At 37.7% G+C, this 20,192-nt stretch overlaps 1 protein-coding gene across 1 annotated transcript in view; it reads left to right on the forward strand.

The window, feature by feature from the left end:
* Positions 1-14,508: 14,508 nt before the first annotated feature.
* LOC149159896 (uncharacterized) overlaps positions 14,509-20,192 on the forward strand; it is a 69,605-nt gene continuing 63,921 nt past the window's right edge. The window contains exon 1 of the mRNA XM_089434459.1: positions 14,509-15,167. Within this exon, the coding sequence (XP_089290585.1) occupies positions 14,635-15,167 (533 nt within the window). The 5' untranslated portion in view covers positions 14,509-14,634. The remainder of the gene's footprint in view (positions 15,168-20,192) is intronic.

The raw sequence follows: 20,192 nt of genomic DNA on the forward strand, positions 1-20,192 counted from the left end.
ATCAGGGTGCAATGCATACTGACTTCTACACTAGCCAGGTGCAATGCATACTGAAGAGGCCTTTTGTGGGGTGCGATGAGCGAGAATGGACAAATGTCCGAGACAGTTTGCTAAGTGGATGCTCATGGAATCTTCTAGAAACTTCTCCTATGACACTTGCCTCTCTGAATTCGCCGAGGGATGAGTAAGAGATCCAAGAAATCTCCAAGTGGAACCAAAAACAACAAGTGGAATGACACTAATAAAAAACCCATAGATGACTCAAACCATTGCATACATCTATAAATGGATCCCTCATCTGAGAGATATAGAGACTGGAATTTTGTAATTTGTAAGGAAGTGTTGATAGTTTGTATCTGAGAAAGAGTATTGGGTGATCTTGCTTTTTCATGAGGTGAAGAGGGCTTTGATGCTGGTTCAGACAGCTGGGCTGTAATTCTTCCTTCTATTTTAATAAAGTTCTTTGAGTTTCCTCCATACAATTGTGTATTTGTGAATGTTGTTATTTGTGAATGTTATTGTATGTTCATTGTATTTCTGATTCTGCAATTCGTATGATATAATAGATCAAGATGCTTTGATGGTGTTTTGTTACTTTGTTTCTACAGGTATTCTCTAAGCGGGATAAGTAGGAGAAGAGGTGCAAGCTCTGTCAAGGGGGAGAGAGATCAAGCAAGGAGTTAAGCGGAAGATCCAGGTTGGTTACTTTGCCTCTCTCTTATCTATCATACATAGAGGAAACTTGCCATTGAGGCATGCAAGCTTCAAAGTACTGAAACGGTTATTTCTAAGTCAACTTCTTGGATAATGAGCTGATGTCGACAAGAAGTGACCTGTCGTAGGAGGGCCTTAATGTATCCCACATCTACGACACGAAAAGAAGCAAATGATTTTCTGGAGACAAAAATGATCGACGACACAAGGTTTAGGAATGGCAGTCATGAAAAATGGAGGTTGAAGGTATTGTGGTGGATGAGACATTAACTGGATGGTGAATTCTCGACTGAATGACTTCTCTTGAATTCTTGACTTTCCTTTTTAAAATTAGATCAATGTGAGAAATCTAGGACCCAAACACAAAGATAAAGACCTCCCACAAGATCCAAGTCAACCCTCCTTCTAAGATCTTCTGACAAGTTAAAGTCAACTGAAGTCAAAGCCTTCCAAATTTGGTCAAATATATGATTTTTGGCCCTTGCAACAAAATTTCGGTCCTTGCAACTAGGTTTGCAACTTTGGTCCTGTTGAAGGCTCGAAAATCGTTGTCTCAACAAGGGGGATAACCACCTGGTTTGGACCTTATGACAACTCCTTTTCCATTTGGAATAGTGGCTCCGACTGGGGATGATGGGACCAGTTTCCCCATCTATTTTTATGCTTGTGCTAACAGGATGATGTTTATGAGTTTTTTTGGAGTAATACTTAACCTCAAACTAATCTAATCTAACTAATAATCACGTGCAATTTGTCTTAATCAAAAATATTTATCTAACTATAACTATCATGGGAGTAACATTATATATGCGATCTAAAATGATATCTGAAAGTAATTGATAATAAAGATCATTAAATTACGATAATAAGTGAATCTGTTTAACAATGATTGTTTCATATAAAAAGTTATTCGAAACGATATGAGAGATATATAGCATAAAAATCATTCATTTATTTAGTATAAACTATAAAATCATCATCATACAATAGTGCAATAATGGCAATCTAAAATTCAAACTTTCATACATAAATAACTTGAAGATTATGTATTACTTGACGCATAAGTAAAAGGAATTAAGAGATAAAAGTATCATTTATAATACATTCTACTCATGTGCTCCAACAATATTGATCTACTTTCAAATCATCCAACATCGTCTAAGAGTACAGAAGTGCAATTTTAGTAGAAGATGTCAAATTCAAGTAGAAAATAAATCTTGTTCCATTAATTTCACCAGAACTTCCTCAAAGGGAGCAGAAGTGCATGTTCTGAAGAATGTTTTTGATAAAATTTCTGGACCCCTCTCTAAATGCATGAGAGGGGTTTAAATACTAACTTATGAAACTAAAAATAGATTATTACAAAAAACACTAAGGAGGTTTAAACGACCTACCTCAATTTAAGCAAAAAAAAAAAAAAATAGAAATGTGCATAATGACTAAACCTACATTCGATCTTTCAAATCACAAATATCTAGCATGGTCTTGTGGAGTGTAGGTTGGTCGGCTGCAGCTTTCAATTCTCTTGTAAACATGACATTGATGAGCCCTGGCACCATTTTCTTGGTAGAAACAATTAGGCATTTCAGGGTCATACATTCGCTGTGCGGTTTTACAAAATATTGCCAATATGTCTCCCAGTTTAACCTGATCACTTGCCTAATTGCTTATGTTCTTTCTTCTGCTACTTGTTTCCACTGTAATTCAAGTTGTTTTTGCATTTGGAAGGAAACCAGGAGTGGTTTCTGCCACAATATTAGCACTATGCAAATTTTCATTTACACTTTCAATGATGCTTTTTATCGCTGCTGCCGCATCCTCTGTTGCCTGTTCTACCTCTTTGAGCCGAGAACCCCAACTTGCGAATAAGATCTCCTCATGTGATTCATCCGGTTTGGGCATGTCGGCTCTTCTCCCATTCTCAAAATTTTGCCAAGTTATGAAATCTGAAACCTTTTTAAGAATTTCATCATATTCTAGTCGTAATTCCACAACTTGGCTCGTTAACTTGTTGCTTATTTCACAGTGAGAGTTCCACTGCGATATTTTTTGGCATAGCAATTATTTTTGTTGTATGAGCTGGGATTGAGGCTGAGTGCTTCTGTGACAAACTGATCGATCTTTGGGTCGTCCTTATGTAGATCTGTTATGATTTGTATCTGTGCCTCCTTACTTGCCAAGCTGCTTTGATGTTCTATTTGCATTTGTTGGAACTCCTGTTGTAACTTAGCCAATTGTATTTCTGCTTGTTGGTTGGTTTTGGCTTGCTGTAACTGTTGTTCTAGTGACAAAATTTTGTTTTCTTTTTCTTTAAGCAACAGTTGTACTTATGTTGCTTTGTCAATAGTTGTCGTAGCGTATGCACCTGCGAACTGCGAGAGCTTGGTGAGGTTGGCCGATGGGTCGGTGGATGAGTCTTTCCAGAGGACATCCATCGGCTCATTGTCTAGAGTGGTAGTAGTTGTGGATTCCAATTTTCTTTTCTTTCTCTGTCTCTTAACAACGACCTTGTGCTGTGGGCTGTAAAATACATCAAGAGGGGGAATTTCTTCTATTCTTAAAACAATCTCAGAGGTGGGGGTAACAGGAATGTGTTCTATTTCTTGAGTATTCACAGTTCCCCCTGTTATAATTTTTGGAGTTGTTTCTTGATGTGTCATTTGTGTCTCCGGTGCTTGTTCCTATGTGTTGAGTTTTTTGTTGAAATTATCCCACTCCTCTTCCAAATCAATTACCAGAGGCTTTATTAGCTATATAGGGGGAGTATGGGTTTCAGTCTGCTTGATGGTCGAAGTCTGTTCATCTATCTTTGCTATAGAGTGGGTTGTATCCTGGATTGATTCCCTACTCCTGCTTTTCTTATTTTCTGAAGACTTCTCGGATGCCTTTCCAAAATTGGTTTTAGATTTTTTCTTAGAGTCACCATCTATGCTTATGCTGGGAGTGGGCTCCCTTACTAGTTCAATTAACAATTGGTCCAATGGGGCCTTTGATACTCTTTTCTATATAGCTATAAAATGTTTCAAGACCCTCTCGATCAAAAAGTATCTACGCCATATACTTCACTTCTCTGAAGGCAATCTTCTGTAAGAAAACATCATCAAATGGGTCCTTCTCATGGCTGAATATTTTTACTTTGACCATAGTGGTAAAATCCTTAACAATACCGAATGGGTCATATTGTCTTCCGGGGAGCTTAGGTAATCGTAGAGACAAAATATTATCTACTTCCCTGAACGCATGTCCAAGGTCATGTAATGCAAACACTCCACATGACACAGGAAATTGAGGCCAAATGGCCTTCTTTGACTCCTTCAATGCTTTGCTCATCCCTCCTTCACTACATGTCTGATAGGCTATCTCTCTAGCCATTAATTTATCCAAGACATAAAAAGGGAGAACATGGGGAGAGGCGATGCTGCCAAACACTCTGATATATGTAAATGTCTCTTCCTCAAACCATCGGGCTATTGGGAGGATGTCTATCTCGGCTTCTTGGGAGAATCTGGGGGCATCTCGGTTATAAATTCGTTTATGGATGAGAAGCATAACCCCGTGACAAATCTTGAAAAAATGTGGTTCAAAATTGGATTCCCACATGTTTTTGTGGTAGATGTGAATAGGAAGTGGGTCTTGAATAGTCCACTTCCATCCCATAAGAGGGAATTTAGAACCAAAACAAATAGCGTCCATAACATAAGCACACATGAAAAATGGAGGGTAAACCCTCGAAGCAATACTCCTTTCCCTTCTATATTCTATAATTTCTTTAGCTAAATTATCAGACAGGATTTGTGCCCAATCTATTATTGTTGCATTAACGGCTGCATCTATTAAGGGCAGCCATTATGAGGAGAATTTGTTACTGTCAGGTTTGCCAAATAGTCTACAGAGCATAGTCACAGCAAAACAGAAAGGGGAACAATAGATGCGATGGCGTACATACCGTTTTTGTCTTTCTTGATTCTTTCTTCATTATTTGACCAATTCTTTGTGCAATCCACCGGGTCTTCATTTTCTTTGACAAATTTCTCAACAAATTGCCTGTTGTAGGTAACTTGTGGCTCTAGCAGGTGGTACATAAGCCTTAGGTTATTTGGAGTGAAAGATCCTATAACTTCCTGGCCTCCTGTTTTGAATTCTCTGTCAGATATATCAGCGTCGTCAATGATCCACTTAACCATGTCAGTATAGGGGATTATTTTCAATCGCGCGGCTATTCGGTGCAAAAATGAGCACGCAAGTTCATTTATGGAAGCATCAAAGGAATCACGCCCATCAACTATAATCGTTGTCTCAAGAATCCTTGGTTGTTCTTCCTCCAGTAACTGATACATAGCCTCCCATGTAGACGTCCCTGCTTCCTTATTACATGTGGTATCCGTGAACAGAGGAGTCATTTCCGACCTCTCAGAGGCGACTGCTTTCCCTTTCTTCACCATTGCTTTTGGCTCTCTGTTCCACGGCTTTTCCCTTAAAGTTTCAAGAGGAGCAGTTTATCGGATAAAAATGATACTGAACGCAGGAATGAATCGATGAAGAAAACCAGTAAAGGTGATAAAGGTGTTTTATTTGAAATCACGTAAGAAGATATCAAATCACTCTAAATGGACTTTCACACATAAATGCAATTAATTCTTCATAAATGCCTAGTAATGATCTGTTATCTTTTAACTTGAATGTCCATAATATTCACATCGTAAATCGGGAAACAATCTCCTAGGGTGGTGAGCCTTTAAACTGCGATAATATCAATTTTGCGATTTGCAAAGCAATATCGTAGATCGTTATATCGCATAATTTGTTTTCGTTTAACTTACCACTTTTTTTAGTTTGTGCGAGATGCGAGAAACAAACATCATTACTTATCAGGCCTCTTTTTAACGAATAATGGACCTCCACATGTGTTGATGGAAAGATTGAGAGGTGGGTCCAAGGCGAGATCACATTTCGCAATATCGGCATATAATAGGTTGAGGCTTGTGTCGTATGATTGAAATGTGATACAAGAAGGCTATTATACCATCGAAATCTCGCAAATGGCAATACTTCAGGGTAACCTCTTAAGAGAAGTATTTTATAAACAACGATGTTGCGATGCGAGACTTTAGCTTTTTAAAGAAGCTTTAAGGACTTTCTAACATTACGACTACTTTTTTATTATAGATTTACTTTTTTTATTGTTTCATTGTAGATCGTGGTGGGTTAGCAAGGTATCGTTTGTGATGCATTTCATGCTAAATAAGAAAAAGTAGCATTTAGATGGTTTTATAGGTTTTGTTTGATATCTTGATTTATTCTAAAAATAAAAGAAATATCTACATGCTAGGATTGATTTTTTGGGTATATGCATTTTTTGAAAGGGTCCCCATTTATTAAAGTAATATTTTACTACTAGCTTTAGTAAATGGGGGGTTGTTGACAAGCACAACACGTCCATGCAACTTTACACGTGTGAGAGATTTAGGGCAAAAAACCAATCTTTTAGACCCCACCCCCCCCCCCCCCCCCCCACCCTTCTCTTGTCTTCCTTAGACCTTTGCTCTTCTTTCTAGGCTTCTTTTTTGGTATTTTTCTTTCTTCTTGGCACAAGAATCAAACTTGCTTGCTTGTCTCTAAATGAGGTTAAAATTTCCTCTATTTATACACATCTAGGAGGTTGAATGGGTCCCTTCCAGGGCTGACTTGTCCAGGTAGGGTCGACTTGGTCCCGTGGGGACAAAATCAAAATTTTGACTCAAAGAAAATTCTTTTTCCACTTTCTTTTCAAAGTCCAAATGAGACTTGACTCTAGTACAATAATTTGACTCATGACAAATATTATTTTGACTCAAAGAACCCTAGAAGCATGAAGAACATGCTTGACCTAATTAACAAATTGACTTGAGCATGAAACCCATGCTTGAAAAATAATATTTATTTTTCTTCTTTTGCTTTTTACATGAAATACATAATGATACAAATGATTAAGCCCGAACCTAGTTACATTTTCCAATATTAACCACATCCCGGGAGGTACAAGCCATGGATGAATTTGGACTGGCCAGATGGTGAGGTTGGGAGGTGGAGCTCAAACCCAAGCCTATGAATTAGACTACTTCAATTGGTTCAATGAGCAACTGATTGTGATAAATGATTTTTGCTATGATCCCAAGCTAGTCTTGCCCCCCAACGAGCAAATGCTAATTTTTGTGAGTGTATGATGTTGTAATTTATGTTTTTATGTTTGTTGATTTTTATGTATTTTTAAAATTTTAGATGTTTTTGGTGGTACAATGTAATAATCATGAACTTGTTTCTTGTCACAAATGTTATGCCTCAGATATTAGAAGGAGAGTCTCCTTATGTTCATCAGGGAGCTACTAGAGATGTGGAGCCTGCAACAGAGTGTTAGGAGGAGGATTTAGGTGAGGAGGATGACCATATTGAGCTCAGGCAGGTGCAACGAAACCTTGAGAAACTCACTATGAGTGTCCCATTTACTAGATTAGAGGAGGTTCTGAGGTACATGCAACATCACACAATATGTATGTCTCGTCTTCTTCATTGTATGACCATGTTTTATCAGGCTCATTAAGACTCATTTGAGGATTAGTCTTTAGCCTTCTAGTGTTAGTGTACTCCTTTTGGGGAATTTTTTGGACATTAGTGTTTAGTTATGGGCCTTTGTGCCCAATTTTGACACCATATCATATTTATGTGTTTATCTTGATGTATGCAGACTTATATTTTCTATATATATACATATGTGTTTCCACTGTTACTTATGGTTGTTTACAATGATGATGCAAACATGTCCATGCATTTATGTACATGCATGTTTGCTTCCTTGTGTTTATAAATGTGATAGATGCCATTTTAACACATAGTTAGCTAAAGTATTAGAACTCCTAGGGATATGTTCATATATATTGTATTGAAATGAACGCTCAAGAAGATGTACCCAGAGATAGTGATAAAATAACACATGATGCTTAACATGGTAAACACGATTCAATTCAGATACCATGAGTTGCGAGTCTAGATTAACCATCAACTAACATATGCCTAGAGCTATGTCCTTGGTTAAGAGTTCAATGATTGAATTGTACTCCAACATTATTGGTAGTAGGGTCTAAAAAGATGCCCCTTGAACTTGTGAGTTCGTCAATAGGTGAAATTATCACCCAAGCAGTGTAAGCAACATTTTGGGAACCATAATTGGTGCCATTGGCATATTAATGTAGATAGAAGAGGGTACAAACATTTACAAACCAAGTACCAAACATGATACGTAGCGAACCGAAATGTATCACACATGCTGAAAATAAAACAACATCACGCACTATATACATATGAATAAAGCACAATGCCCAGGGATCTAGGTATAATAATTTTGCAAATAGAGCCCATTATGGGGCTAAGAGAGAGGATTGCCATCATAGTCTGCCAACACATATAGCCCCTTCTTCAACACATGTTTAACGATGTGGAGGCTAGATGTGAAGATTAGATATCTATCCTTTTTGCTTTCAAAAACAAAAATATAAAATCCTTTTCTATAGTACAAAATAACAATTGGCTCATGATATACCTAATTTTTAGAAATCCAATCTAGAAGAGAGTTAGGATTGGGCCAAAGGCTTGTAAACTTACCAGCTAAACCTCTTTCCTCAAGGATATTGATGTTCTTTTTTGCCACAAAGGGCTCCAAGTCAAGATTAGGGATCATTTCCTCCCTTTTTTGAAATCTACATTTCTCATGGCAATTCTGACCAACTAAACAAGAACCTTTGGACAGAGAAGCACTATCTACTTCATCAGGATTAGGAGAACCACCCATTGAGAAGTTGACGAATATAAATCACCAAAGAAAGCTAAGAAACCAACCAATCTTCATGTGAGAATAAAGATTCCTATAACTAAATACATATCTCTTCACATAAAAGGCACCCAACATCAAACTTGCAAAAGGAACAACATGTGGGTGGGTTGAGGAGATCAACTTTCCATAGATCTCGACTTCTACAGAAAGTGGCGACGCAACGGGTTCTTTTCATATCTCGAATTAATGTTGTTTATGTTATGAATTGAAATGGTTTCCAATTTGTTTAATTATGTTATATGTAACTTGCATCTATAAATATGATGATATTTCCATTGATTGGTTAATTGTGCTTACAAAATTAGGCATTGCCATGTTTGCATGCATTAATTAGTTAATAGTAGGACAATGAAGAAAGCTATTATAGGAAGAAGAGTGGTAATTGGTGGTTTTAAGAAGTACCTAGTACCCTCAACAAAATACAAAGGGTGTTGAGTATGTTACATTAGGCATATGTGGTTGAGCTGTTGTGGTTTAGTGAATTATAAATAAATAATTAGATTATCGAAGTCTTCATCACATATAGTTGATTGAGAAATAATCCAACTCTCCACCATGTATATCTTTTGTTATTTTTAAGTTTATTATTATTATATTATGATCTTGTCATTATGTGCAATATCAGACAATTAGATGGAGATAGACCGAGGAAATAAATAACCATATCCATAAAAAATTATAGTAAGTTAATTTTTTCTCCCAAGGAAAAATCTTAGTTTTATTAATGAAAACAAAATTACATGTTCTAGATGCTCATCTCAGCATTCAGCGAAACCATTCGAAACTCGTGTTCACAAGACAGTACATAAAAAACTACTCCAAAAAGGAAGAAATTTGGTTACCCTTTTCTCCCTTTCTTCTTTTCTACCTTCCACCATCCTCCATGATTTGGAGTGGTCATACAACTGCTAGTTGTTTCTCTTCAATTATCCTTGTATATTCCTTATCAGAATCTGAACTTTCAGAAACGTGGTGTCGTTTGAAATGGGATAGTTAGAAATGATTTGCCGCTTCATGATTTGCATCCCCATTTGTCCCATTTTCTTGTGGATTCTGGGTTACATCATTGGTAGGAGGGATATTTTCCTCCTCATCCTCTTCGTCTTCAGACTGCTGTTCTGGAAATTGCCATCCCTTGGGTTTCTTCCTTGGTTTCTTTTTTCCTTCTTGGCTCTTTCTTGGCCACAGGACATGTATTCTGAAGATGTCCTGTTTGTCTACATATACGACACCTGAAAGCCGTGTTTTCAAAATCTAAAAATTGAGTCCAACACTGTTTGTTATGTGTCAAGAGGATGCGGTCCGACAAACCTTTGCTGAGATCCACCTCCACACAAATTCTGGGAAACATGTAGATTCACTCTTCGACTCTTTGTGTATCTGTCTTTATGTAATGCCCAATGAGATTCCTGATTCCTTCTAGCACTTTATGATGCCAGAAATGAAGTGGTAGATTGTGCAATCTAACCCAAACCAACATTCTTGATACCACCATTGTATTGGCATCAAAATCTGGAAACCATGGGGTGACAAAATGTCCCACATTTCCCCAGAACTAGGGGCCCTCTTGTAAAATATACTCTCGTGTCTTCGATGATTCAAACTTTACTATAAAGAAACCCCTGGAACATAGGTGAATCTCACAATTTGTTGTCCAAGTTGTGAAAATCCACTGAAATAGATCCATTGGTTTGGGCCAGAAGCCATTGAATCTGCATATGACTGCCTGGGATTCAAAAGTTGTGCATAGATCATTTGTTTCTGAGATATCTACAGCCAAAGTTGGGACTTGATTTAGCTGCTCCACAATATAGGGGTTGGGCATATTGAGAGGTTGTTCTGTTTTGGTTGATGCAACGAATTTCCCTTGGAGGACGTCTTTGAATGATGTACCTTCATTTACTAGTCCTTTATTCGACTCTGATCCTTTGGAACTAGATTCGGGCAGTCTCCCTGTTATGAAACCAGCTCAAGAAAAGATAGAAAAGATAGATCAACGTCTTAGAATTCAGCCTCTTCGAGGGGGAAACCTCATTTACATTACATAAATGAACAATTCTTGGATGATACAAATGAAAAGACCTCCTTTCTATATATAGGAGTCTAAGGGGTTATAACATAATCAAAGCCGGCATAACAATAATAATGTAAGGGCACAATAATAACAATAGTGGGCTTCTATGGGGCACAATAGTAACAATATGGGCACTACATGGGTACATCAATATAATAAGTGGGTTATACTAATAACAATAAGGGGTTACACTAGTAGTATAGGGGCCTAACATGCCCCTCTCCTTCAAAAAGCGTTGTCCTCAATGCTTGAGTAGTTCTTGATGCTTCTGTATAAAATTCTTGTCCTCCCATGTGGAATATTCAGCGGGTAAGTTCTTCCACTTGATGAGATACTTTGAAATTGATCGATTTCGTAGCTGTCGGGTTCTTGTTTTCGTGACTGCTTTAGGTTCCAATATGATTTTTCCTTCCTCTTCAATTTCTGGCAATATTGCTTGAATTGGGATCTTTTGCAACTTTTGAATAAGTGGCCATACTTCTTTGTCCTTGTTCCATTCATCCCTTGCTTTGTTTATCCAATCTGGTTGGATAATATAAATAGCACAAAACAATGCTTCCACATCCTCATCCTTGAAGAGTCTTCCCATTCGGTAAGGTCGCCATTTTTTAAGTGCATGTAGTATTGCCAACGTTTCCTTCTCATAAATAGCTTGCTTGAGATGTAGCAGGAAAAATACCCAATCACCTACATCAAAACATTTTTCACTATGGTGCTGATCTACCTATTGTTTCCTTTTATTTTGCACCGAAGTGGCGTTATCCTTTAAAAGTTGGAGAACTTGCTGTTGATGCTCGATGTGATCTTTCTCTGCTTGAACCTTTTTCTTCTTGATATGTCCTTCTATCTTTTGAGGAGTGGTAATTTCTTCCAGTCCTTTACAAGATATGGTCGGATTCATTTCTTGATGCCCGATGTGATCTTTCACTTCTTGAACATTTTTCTTCTTGATATGTCCTTCTATCTTGAGAGTTTGAGGAGTGGTAATTCTTGCCAATGCTTTACAAGATATGGTTTGATTCATTTCTTCTTTCTCTGGGGTGGTGTCCTGGCGTATATCCTCTTCTTTTGATGTTTCTTGATCCTTTTCTTTCTCCTCTTCATATTCTATGTAAAATAATTTCTTCTCAACACACCTATGACCTTTAGTGCATTTGTTATCACAATTGTAACAAAGCCCTTTTTCTCTTTTTTCTTCCAATTGTTGTGGTGTAACCCTTGTAAGTTGTGGAAGGCTGGGAGAAACAACACTTCCATCTTTATAGTTGTGAGGGGTATGCTTCCTGGTTTCCATAATTTTGCTTTCCATTATGTCACAAAGCCCTTTTACTCTTTCCAATTGTTGTGGTGTTGCTATAAAGAAGGTGTTTCTCTTTGTATCCTCATAATGTGCTACCATTTCCTCCGTGAAAATTGACCATGTAACAAGTTTTTTACGAGAACAAAGCCCTTCATACCATAAAAATTGATCTGGTTCTAAATATGAAGATGCAATACATACCTTTTGTAACAGTTGTACACCATGTAGATCAAAATATTGCTCCATCTGAAGTATCCAATTTACCGGATCCTTGCCATCAAACTTCCTCATCTTGCTTTTTCTTGATTTTAGGAGCTCGACCTTGAAACGACTGTAACTCTGTATTTTCAGATCTTTAAGTTCTGAAATTGTGAACTATAGTAGCCCTCTGTGTCCTCTTTCCAATGCCACCAATCTGATCCAAATTGGATTCTCTAAGAAATAGTTATGCACAATCTCCCAAGATGACCTGATTATAGACCTTTCCAGAAGAGCGAAATTGTATGAAGTGTCACGTGTCCTTGTTTCAACCTTTGGATCTAAAAAATGCACACAAGAAACTACAGTCCATCCTCTTTCTGTACCTTCTTACGAAATTTAAATCCGATCCCCAAAGAGAAAGTTATGACGATTTTCCCCAGGTCACCTGTTTTGAATGTAATTCAGGAGTTTGCAAAAAGACCAACTTCCTCAGATCATATCCCGCAAATGTCGCGTGAAAAGCTATGAAATTCGGACCCAAGGTTCAGCGCGATTTCTTCTCAAATGGGTTTTTTTTGCGACTTCTGAAACATCACAGGAAAAAAGTTATAGCGAAAATGCCACGATGACCTTTTTGGAGCAGCGAAACCCTAGAATCCAAAGCTCTGATACCAAATGTTATGAAACCAGCTCAAGAAAAGATAGAAAAGATAGATCAACGCCTTAGAATTCAGCCTCTTCAAGGAGGCAACCTCCTTTACATTACATAAATGAACAATTCTTGGATGATACAAATGAAAAGACCTCCTTTCTATATATAGGAGTCTAAGGGGTTATAACATAATCAAAGCCAACATAACAATAATAATGTAAGGGCACAATAATAACAATAGTGGGCTTCTATGGGGCACAATAGTAACAATATGGGCACTACATGGGTACATGAATATAATAAGTGGGTTATACTAATAACAATAAGGGGTTACACTAGTAGTATAGGGGCCTAACATCCCCCCTCAACCTTAGATTGATAGAAATTGAGGAATTTCGATCTATGCCTTGACTTAGGAGCAATTTTCCTTTTGAGGAGATCTACTTGCACAAATGAGACTTTGCATTTCCAGCGTGATATTTGTTCTTTTATAGATCTCTCATTTCAGATCCATTACCAAGAAATCCTTTCGAACCCCGATAAGAAGAGTTCTTCCATCTGGAATCTTTGCACAAATTTGATAGGAGTCCTCTGCTTCCAGATCTAGTATATGATTATTATTTGAACACCTCGCTGTCAGATCTGAGCTTATATGAGGTAGATCTGCATTTATTGGAGCTTCAGCAGTTCGACGCATATCCTGACCTGTGTATAATAAAGGTGCTATCCATGCAGGGATTAGGTTGAGGTCTCCAATTCTAATAACATTTGAGAACCATTGTTTCAAATATAGATCTACAAGCCAATATACTTGTCTGTGAACCCCATGTTCCTGATCTGGAGCAATTGGGTCAGATCTCCAGAGATTAGCCACACCATGTTCTCGATATGGAGGAATTAGGCCAGACTTCCAAAGATTAGCCACCGCATGAGGGAGGAGATCTGGTTTGATAATGTAGCAACCTGTCTCTCGGAGCTTATCTCTCCTGTCAGGCAGCGTTGCAAGCCTATATCTATTGACAATGGTCCTAATAGAATCCACGCCACCGGTTATGCTCGTCCAATACCTCGTTTCAAGAGATCCCCTAGATCCCACCAACTCCCTCCCAAAGCCAATCCTTCCTTTAACACCCGTTGAGTCGCCCGATCCATAAGACACTCTGCTCGCTTGAGGTAAGCACACATGCCATCACAAACGAGATTTGAAACCCTATTGATTGTTCCGGCCATCACTTCGCTCTCCGATATATCTTGTATTTTCATATGAATGAAAATATTATTTATAATAAATTAATCTTATAGCAAAGAGATCCTCTTTCCCATTAAAAAAAATTAAGAAAAATTCTAAAAATTTGAGATATAAATAAAGTTTTATTGCGATCCAAAAACCATATACGAAGGCTAAATTTTTTTGCCCAATTATAAATCAACCTAAATTATAAAAGTTTTAATAAAAAATAACTATATATCTCTAAATTTAAAAAATCATATATAACATTAAAAAAAATAATAATTGAATCCCTATCACAAATTTACCTTGCTTTAATTAAATTTCCACCCTATTTTTGAAATTATATCTTATTTAATAATTAAATATAATAAAATATTTGTTCCCTCAAAATGTATGTTCCCATATAATCTCTGAAAACTTTTCAAAACCTATATATATATGTGTAATTTGATTCAAACGTCTCATCTATATATATATCACACCTATTTTCCGGTGATTTTATTTTATTCTACTAATTGAGAAGACCAAGCAAATATATTGCTGACAAGGCCGAGACCCGCAGAAAACCAGTCCCAACCCTTCCCTTCGTCAGCTGGCCATGGCGTCCGACTATGACGGCCTTCGGGATTTTAAAGGATTCAGACATTCTCCCAAGCCTAATGGACCGACACTGCAACTGAAACCACTAACAATATTTGATAATTTCGCGGACTCTATGTCGGGCTTTATGGATTCTGTTGTTCACAATTTCTTAGCTCCTTTTACAGAATTTCCAAGCAAAATGGGGCAGGATGGGCAGGGCCTCACCGGGACGTATGGGGTTCAATCACCGCTGCCGTTCAGTAGCATGTTGGTTTCCAACTTTTGGTGGCCACTGCTGCGTTCATCACTGTCACCGGGCGATGGTATTAATAATATTAATATTGATAATAAGGATAATAATAATAATATAGAGCGAGGCAAGCCGTTCAGGAGGAGGAATTCAGTAGCACCAAGGCTTCCCTCAGATGGAATTGAGTGGGGAAGTGAGAGAGGACCGGCATTTCTAGGTCAAGTTTTTAGCGTGGTTAATCCCTCCGGCACGGGTCTTCTGCCTGTTAACCGTGCTGTCGATCCACCATTCCTGCGGAGGTACACTAATGTTTGCAGTTCTTGGTTTAATGTAATAAATTTTCTATATACGTTTAGTCCGTTTTTCATTTTCTCCTATTGATGAATTTTACTTATGGTACAAAAACCAAGCCCTTAATTTCACCTTTCAATACTTTTTGCTAGCCAATTTCTACTGACTTATCAAATTCACCGAAACTAGATCACCATTTGGTCATATCTTATGTTGTTATCGATAATGTCGCAGCGAGACTTTTAGAATTTACATTGATATCCTCACAGGGTTTTAGATATCTTAGGAAAACTGACTTCGTGAATACAACGACAGAAATGCATAAACATAAAATACCCTGTGGACCCGTTGATTTGATGGCCGCGGCGGATTGCTTACACCTCCCTGATTACCACTCGTCCTGTGACTGAGAGAGGCTTACAAACCAATCCGACCGTAGTGGTGCCCTTCCAACTCGATAATCAGTAACACTCTCAGTTGACCTATGTCCTCACATTTCTTAAATATAAAACTTTCTACACCACTGACATATCCCTTGAAAAATTTCAAGTAATTGTTTTGGAGAGGTAGAAACAATGGTCAAGGGTTCTCATTACTAAGCATTTCGTGTCAGCATTGATCTAAGCAGATGTTTTATGTATCACGAATCATGTTCTAGGATAACCGAGCAGCCCATTCTCTGATACCACATTCACATTCTTAACACTAGGCCAGTGTTACCAGAATTAAGAAACGCAAAGCGAACATGAAAATTTACAGGTTTCACAAAAGTAAAGTTTTCTGGGTATTTTTTTGTAATATATATGTTAAATATTATTTTTTTTGAAAATTTTACAAACCATTCAATTTATATAGAGAAGGAGTTATCATATTTATATTCATCCACAAAGATTAAGAAAACTCTAGCCATTTTGCTTATACGGGACATATTCATATTTATAACTAATTGACCAGATAGACGTACAAATTTACAATAGAACCGTGCCCAAGTGGTCATTGATGTCCGACAAGCACAAACTGAGTCAAACTGAGACTAATTTTTAATTGGACAAATCGAGCTTTCAACTTTGGCCCTTCAGAATTCAAGGGCCTGTTCCTATTTCATGAGTTGTTGAACCGTTCGCCCAAAATTTCTTATTAAACTGTACAAGCGATTGTTTCATTGACCAATGCCCAAAGCGAGTTTTGACTAAACTATATGGTGCTGGGCATTGCTAGATTGAAGGAAATGAATGTCGATGAGACCGGATGGACTTGTTCCAATAGGATCACAGATGCCAAGTCTAGTAAGACACATAATTCTAGTAGAGTTCATTCTCTCCCCTGAACAACCAGATAATGACTCTGACCCACAAGACCAATCCCTCCAGAGTCCACCTGTAGTAACTAGTAACCCTTGCTCTCCCTTGCTGCAACGGCTTTATTGGGTAGTCTTGATACCTTCACGGTTTATGCCTATATTAAAAAACAAAACTATTTGTTCTGGTTGATCCTAGAAGTACACTCTACATTCTTGATAAGAAACATGTTAAATGATTGGGCTTCCTTCATGATGCTTCTGAATGTTTCAGTATCAGCTTCTCAGGCCACAAACATATTCGTTGTGAAGGTGTGGTGCACAATATGGAGTTTATAGCGGATGATCATACTTAAGGATGACTTATGTCACAAACATTGGAGGGTTGGATGTTGTTTTGGGTATTCAGTGGCCTAAAACCAGGGACCCACTTCCATCACCATTTCGAGAACCCACTTCAATCACCATTTCGAGAAGTTCCTTCCCTTTCACCAAGATGGTTGTGAATACATTATTGAAGGTCTTACACCTAAAGTATCCTAACTATTGACCCCTAAAACATATCCAAACTCTTGGAGGGTCATTTTGGCTTCATGGATCTCTTGTACTGTATGGAGGCAGTTGCTTGTTAACAAACCCATTTTCCAGGCCTATCTACGATTCTACCCCTCTCCAGATATGTAAAGTGGGTTTTCAGCGGATGTCCATAGAACTTCCACATGATAGTGTAGAAATTTTTTGACCTAAAGCAATTAATGCAACTTCAGAAATTTCACCTCTTTCCTAGAGGTTTCTTGGATCTTGACCCTGTGAGTTTTCAGCCTTAGGGCTGTTATGAAATATGAAAAAACAAAAGCAACAGAAGACAATATTTCACCTCTTAACAGCCCCAATCAATGAGTTTCAGCTCTGTAGGGCAATCTTATCATGCAAAAATAAGATTTGAAAATCACCTTATAACAGCAATAATTACAGAAGTACATCTGCTCCGTCTTCTTCAAATTAATGTTAAATCACTTATCAATTTCAGCCTTAATTTATGTCAAATCAGCAAGACGTACTCATGCTGGAAATTACCAAACCATGAATAAATAGATAGCTGAAAATCAAATATTCAGTAAGACAATTGTTGGAGAGTTGAAAACTTCATATGTATATTTAAAGATGAAATTCATGTAGCCTCGTACCAAGACTAGTACAATCCTCTAGCTCTCCAAAACCCTAGATAGGGAAAACCAAGAAAAACCCTAGCCAACACCAAAGATTCTCCACAAACTAGCATCAACACTAGCGAGCCTCCTCAGCAAGAGGTCTTGTTTTCTTCTCCACTTGAACAAGTACAATCTAGGGTTTATCCCAAGCCTCAACTTCTTGCCTCATTAGGGTAGAAACCCTAACCCTAGAAATCTCCAAGAAACCCTAGTTCCTTAAACAAGAGAGGTAAAATACAAATGAAGATGAACAAGAGAGAGTGAGATACTAGTGCTCCTCTGATTACATATCTAACACGATAGTGCCCAAGAATGATAATAAGTTATGAAAGGACTCTCTTCTTCCTCTATATATATGAGAGGTAAGTGAGGCCAACAATACATATGTGGGCCTAAACCCTTGCAAGCAACCTACAAAGTCACAAGTAGGTTCACGCATTTGGAGTGCTACACTCCAAGGTATGCAAGTTTGTTATTTTTCAAATGCCAGTTTTAGATTAAATGTCTCATGTAGTTATTTTAACTTCAGAAATTATTTTACTCAGTAAATAATTTTTTCCTCAGTAAAACTACAAACATAAAATTCTCTAACACTTTAACTCAGCAAACAATGGTAAAAAATATTGTAGAAAATAACCTAGAAAAATCAGACAAGAAGAACAATTATTTTAACTCTCCAGTCTCTCTTCATTAATTTTTCTCAGAGAAATTATAGGCTCCCTTACCAGGGAAAATGACCCTTTGAAAATTCATAGAAGATACAGCTAATGGAACCTGGCAAAATTGGCCCCCAAAAATTCATCCCGCACTTGTGTGGCTTCAACCCTCTCGGCCTCTCCAAGTTTTCCGCACACCTTGGCCTCACTCTCAATCAAATCTCAGCTCTCCTCTTGTGTGGCTTCAACCCTCTCGGCCCCTCCTAGTTTGCCGCACACCTCGGCCTCACTCTCAATCAAATCTCAGCCCTCCTCTTGTCTGCTCCACTTGCAAAATTGTGCTGACTCAAACCCCTAGCTGTACACTTTTCTGATTTCTTCAACCTGTGAATTTCGCTTACCAAATCTGCACTGTGACTCATGCAAATATTTTAGAAAATCTCTATCTGAATTTTTCTCGTGTGTCTCCATCCTCTCCCATAGGTTCTCTTTATAATTTTTCCATAGGACAAATTCCTAATCTCCAAAGTGATAAGGGCTAGGATTAAATCTTAGCCTTTGTAGATTAATGATGGAGATTAGATCTAAGTCACTTAAATAATTTAATATTTATCCCTAGGTAAACATTACCCCAAAGTCAACATTAATAAAATAATTAATCAATGTACTTTTCGTAAGTTAAAAACTTAGGAAGGAGATTCCAGGCTCGACCCAAGGTGTGGACGAGGGAAGGGAGAGGCTAACCCTATGTGGACCCTGTTACCCATCACTTTGTGGGTGATATCCCCAGGAGAATTTTTTTCTCTATGATGAGCCTCAACTGGCAGAAAGCAACCCCTTGATGCCTCCTACTAGCTCGTTGTGCCATTTCTCTGCCACCTGAGCCAACGATGTGGTCCTTCACCCACCTGTATTGATCGTATGTTTGAAGGTGGGCCTTCTGAAGCTAAAGGTATGTCTTGTCATTTCGTAATTGAGTATTGGGTTTAATTATCATGGATACGTATGGGTATGGATTGATGGGGGGAATTGGTGGAAAGAGTGGGCTTAGTTTGTACTCTTGTCTCTTGATCTCTTTTGGTTGTTACCCTTGGATGTTAGCCCCGTGGGATCTCCTTTATTGACCATTTGGTTTTAGGGTGGTACTACTTGGGAAACTTGACTTTGGGTTCGTTGTCGCACAAAGTGTCTAGGCACTGCGACAACTCTCAGAGTAAGCGCTGTCACTCTTAATCCTTATACTCCGTTTAGACTCTCTCCTAGACAAGTCAAGGGGGTAGTCCCCAAGGTAAATGGGTAAGGATAGCCTGTGAAACACAGACTCTAGGAGATTTTAATGATGGACAACTTGATGAATCTATAGCAAGTCTCGGTCAATTAAGATAGATAAATCAAAATAAGACACAATCACAAGATATAAATGACTATAGACTAGTGCCTTTTATATTTGAATTAACCATCCACTAAATAAAACAAGTTATCCAAAACAATTTTCCAATATGTGACGAATAATGACAATCATGAATAATCAATATAAACGCCCAAAACTGTATCATGCAAGAGATTACAGAAGAATGATTTTCGTTAGGAATCCAGATCTAGAACAATTAACTTTCTCCAATAGTCAATATAATTTAAAACATTTATCGCACCTTGACCATAGAAAAATTACTTACCATGAAAAGAAACCAAGGAACTTTAGATAAACAATTTAATTATTCCTTAGACGAATTGCTTTAATGTGAAAAATAAAGAAGTAAAACAAATCAACGGGTTAATAAATCGAATTTTTAATGGGCCGAAGGCCACATTATTATTTTTTAATGTTTAAGCACAAATCCCTTAATTTATTTTATTCTTTAGTCACCA

This window comes from Pinus tabuliformis, chromosome 5_2, assembly GCF_031772625.1.
Source record: "Pinus tabuliformis cultivar Carrire ecotype Pingquan chromosome 5_2, CPIR1, whole genome shotgun sequence".
Taxonomy (NCBI): Eukaryota; Viridiplantae; Streptophyta; class Pinopsida; order Pinales; family Pinaceae; genus Pinus; species Pinus tabuliformis.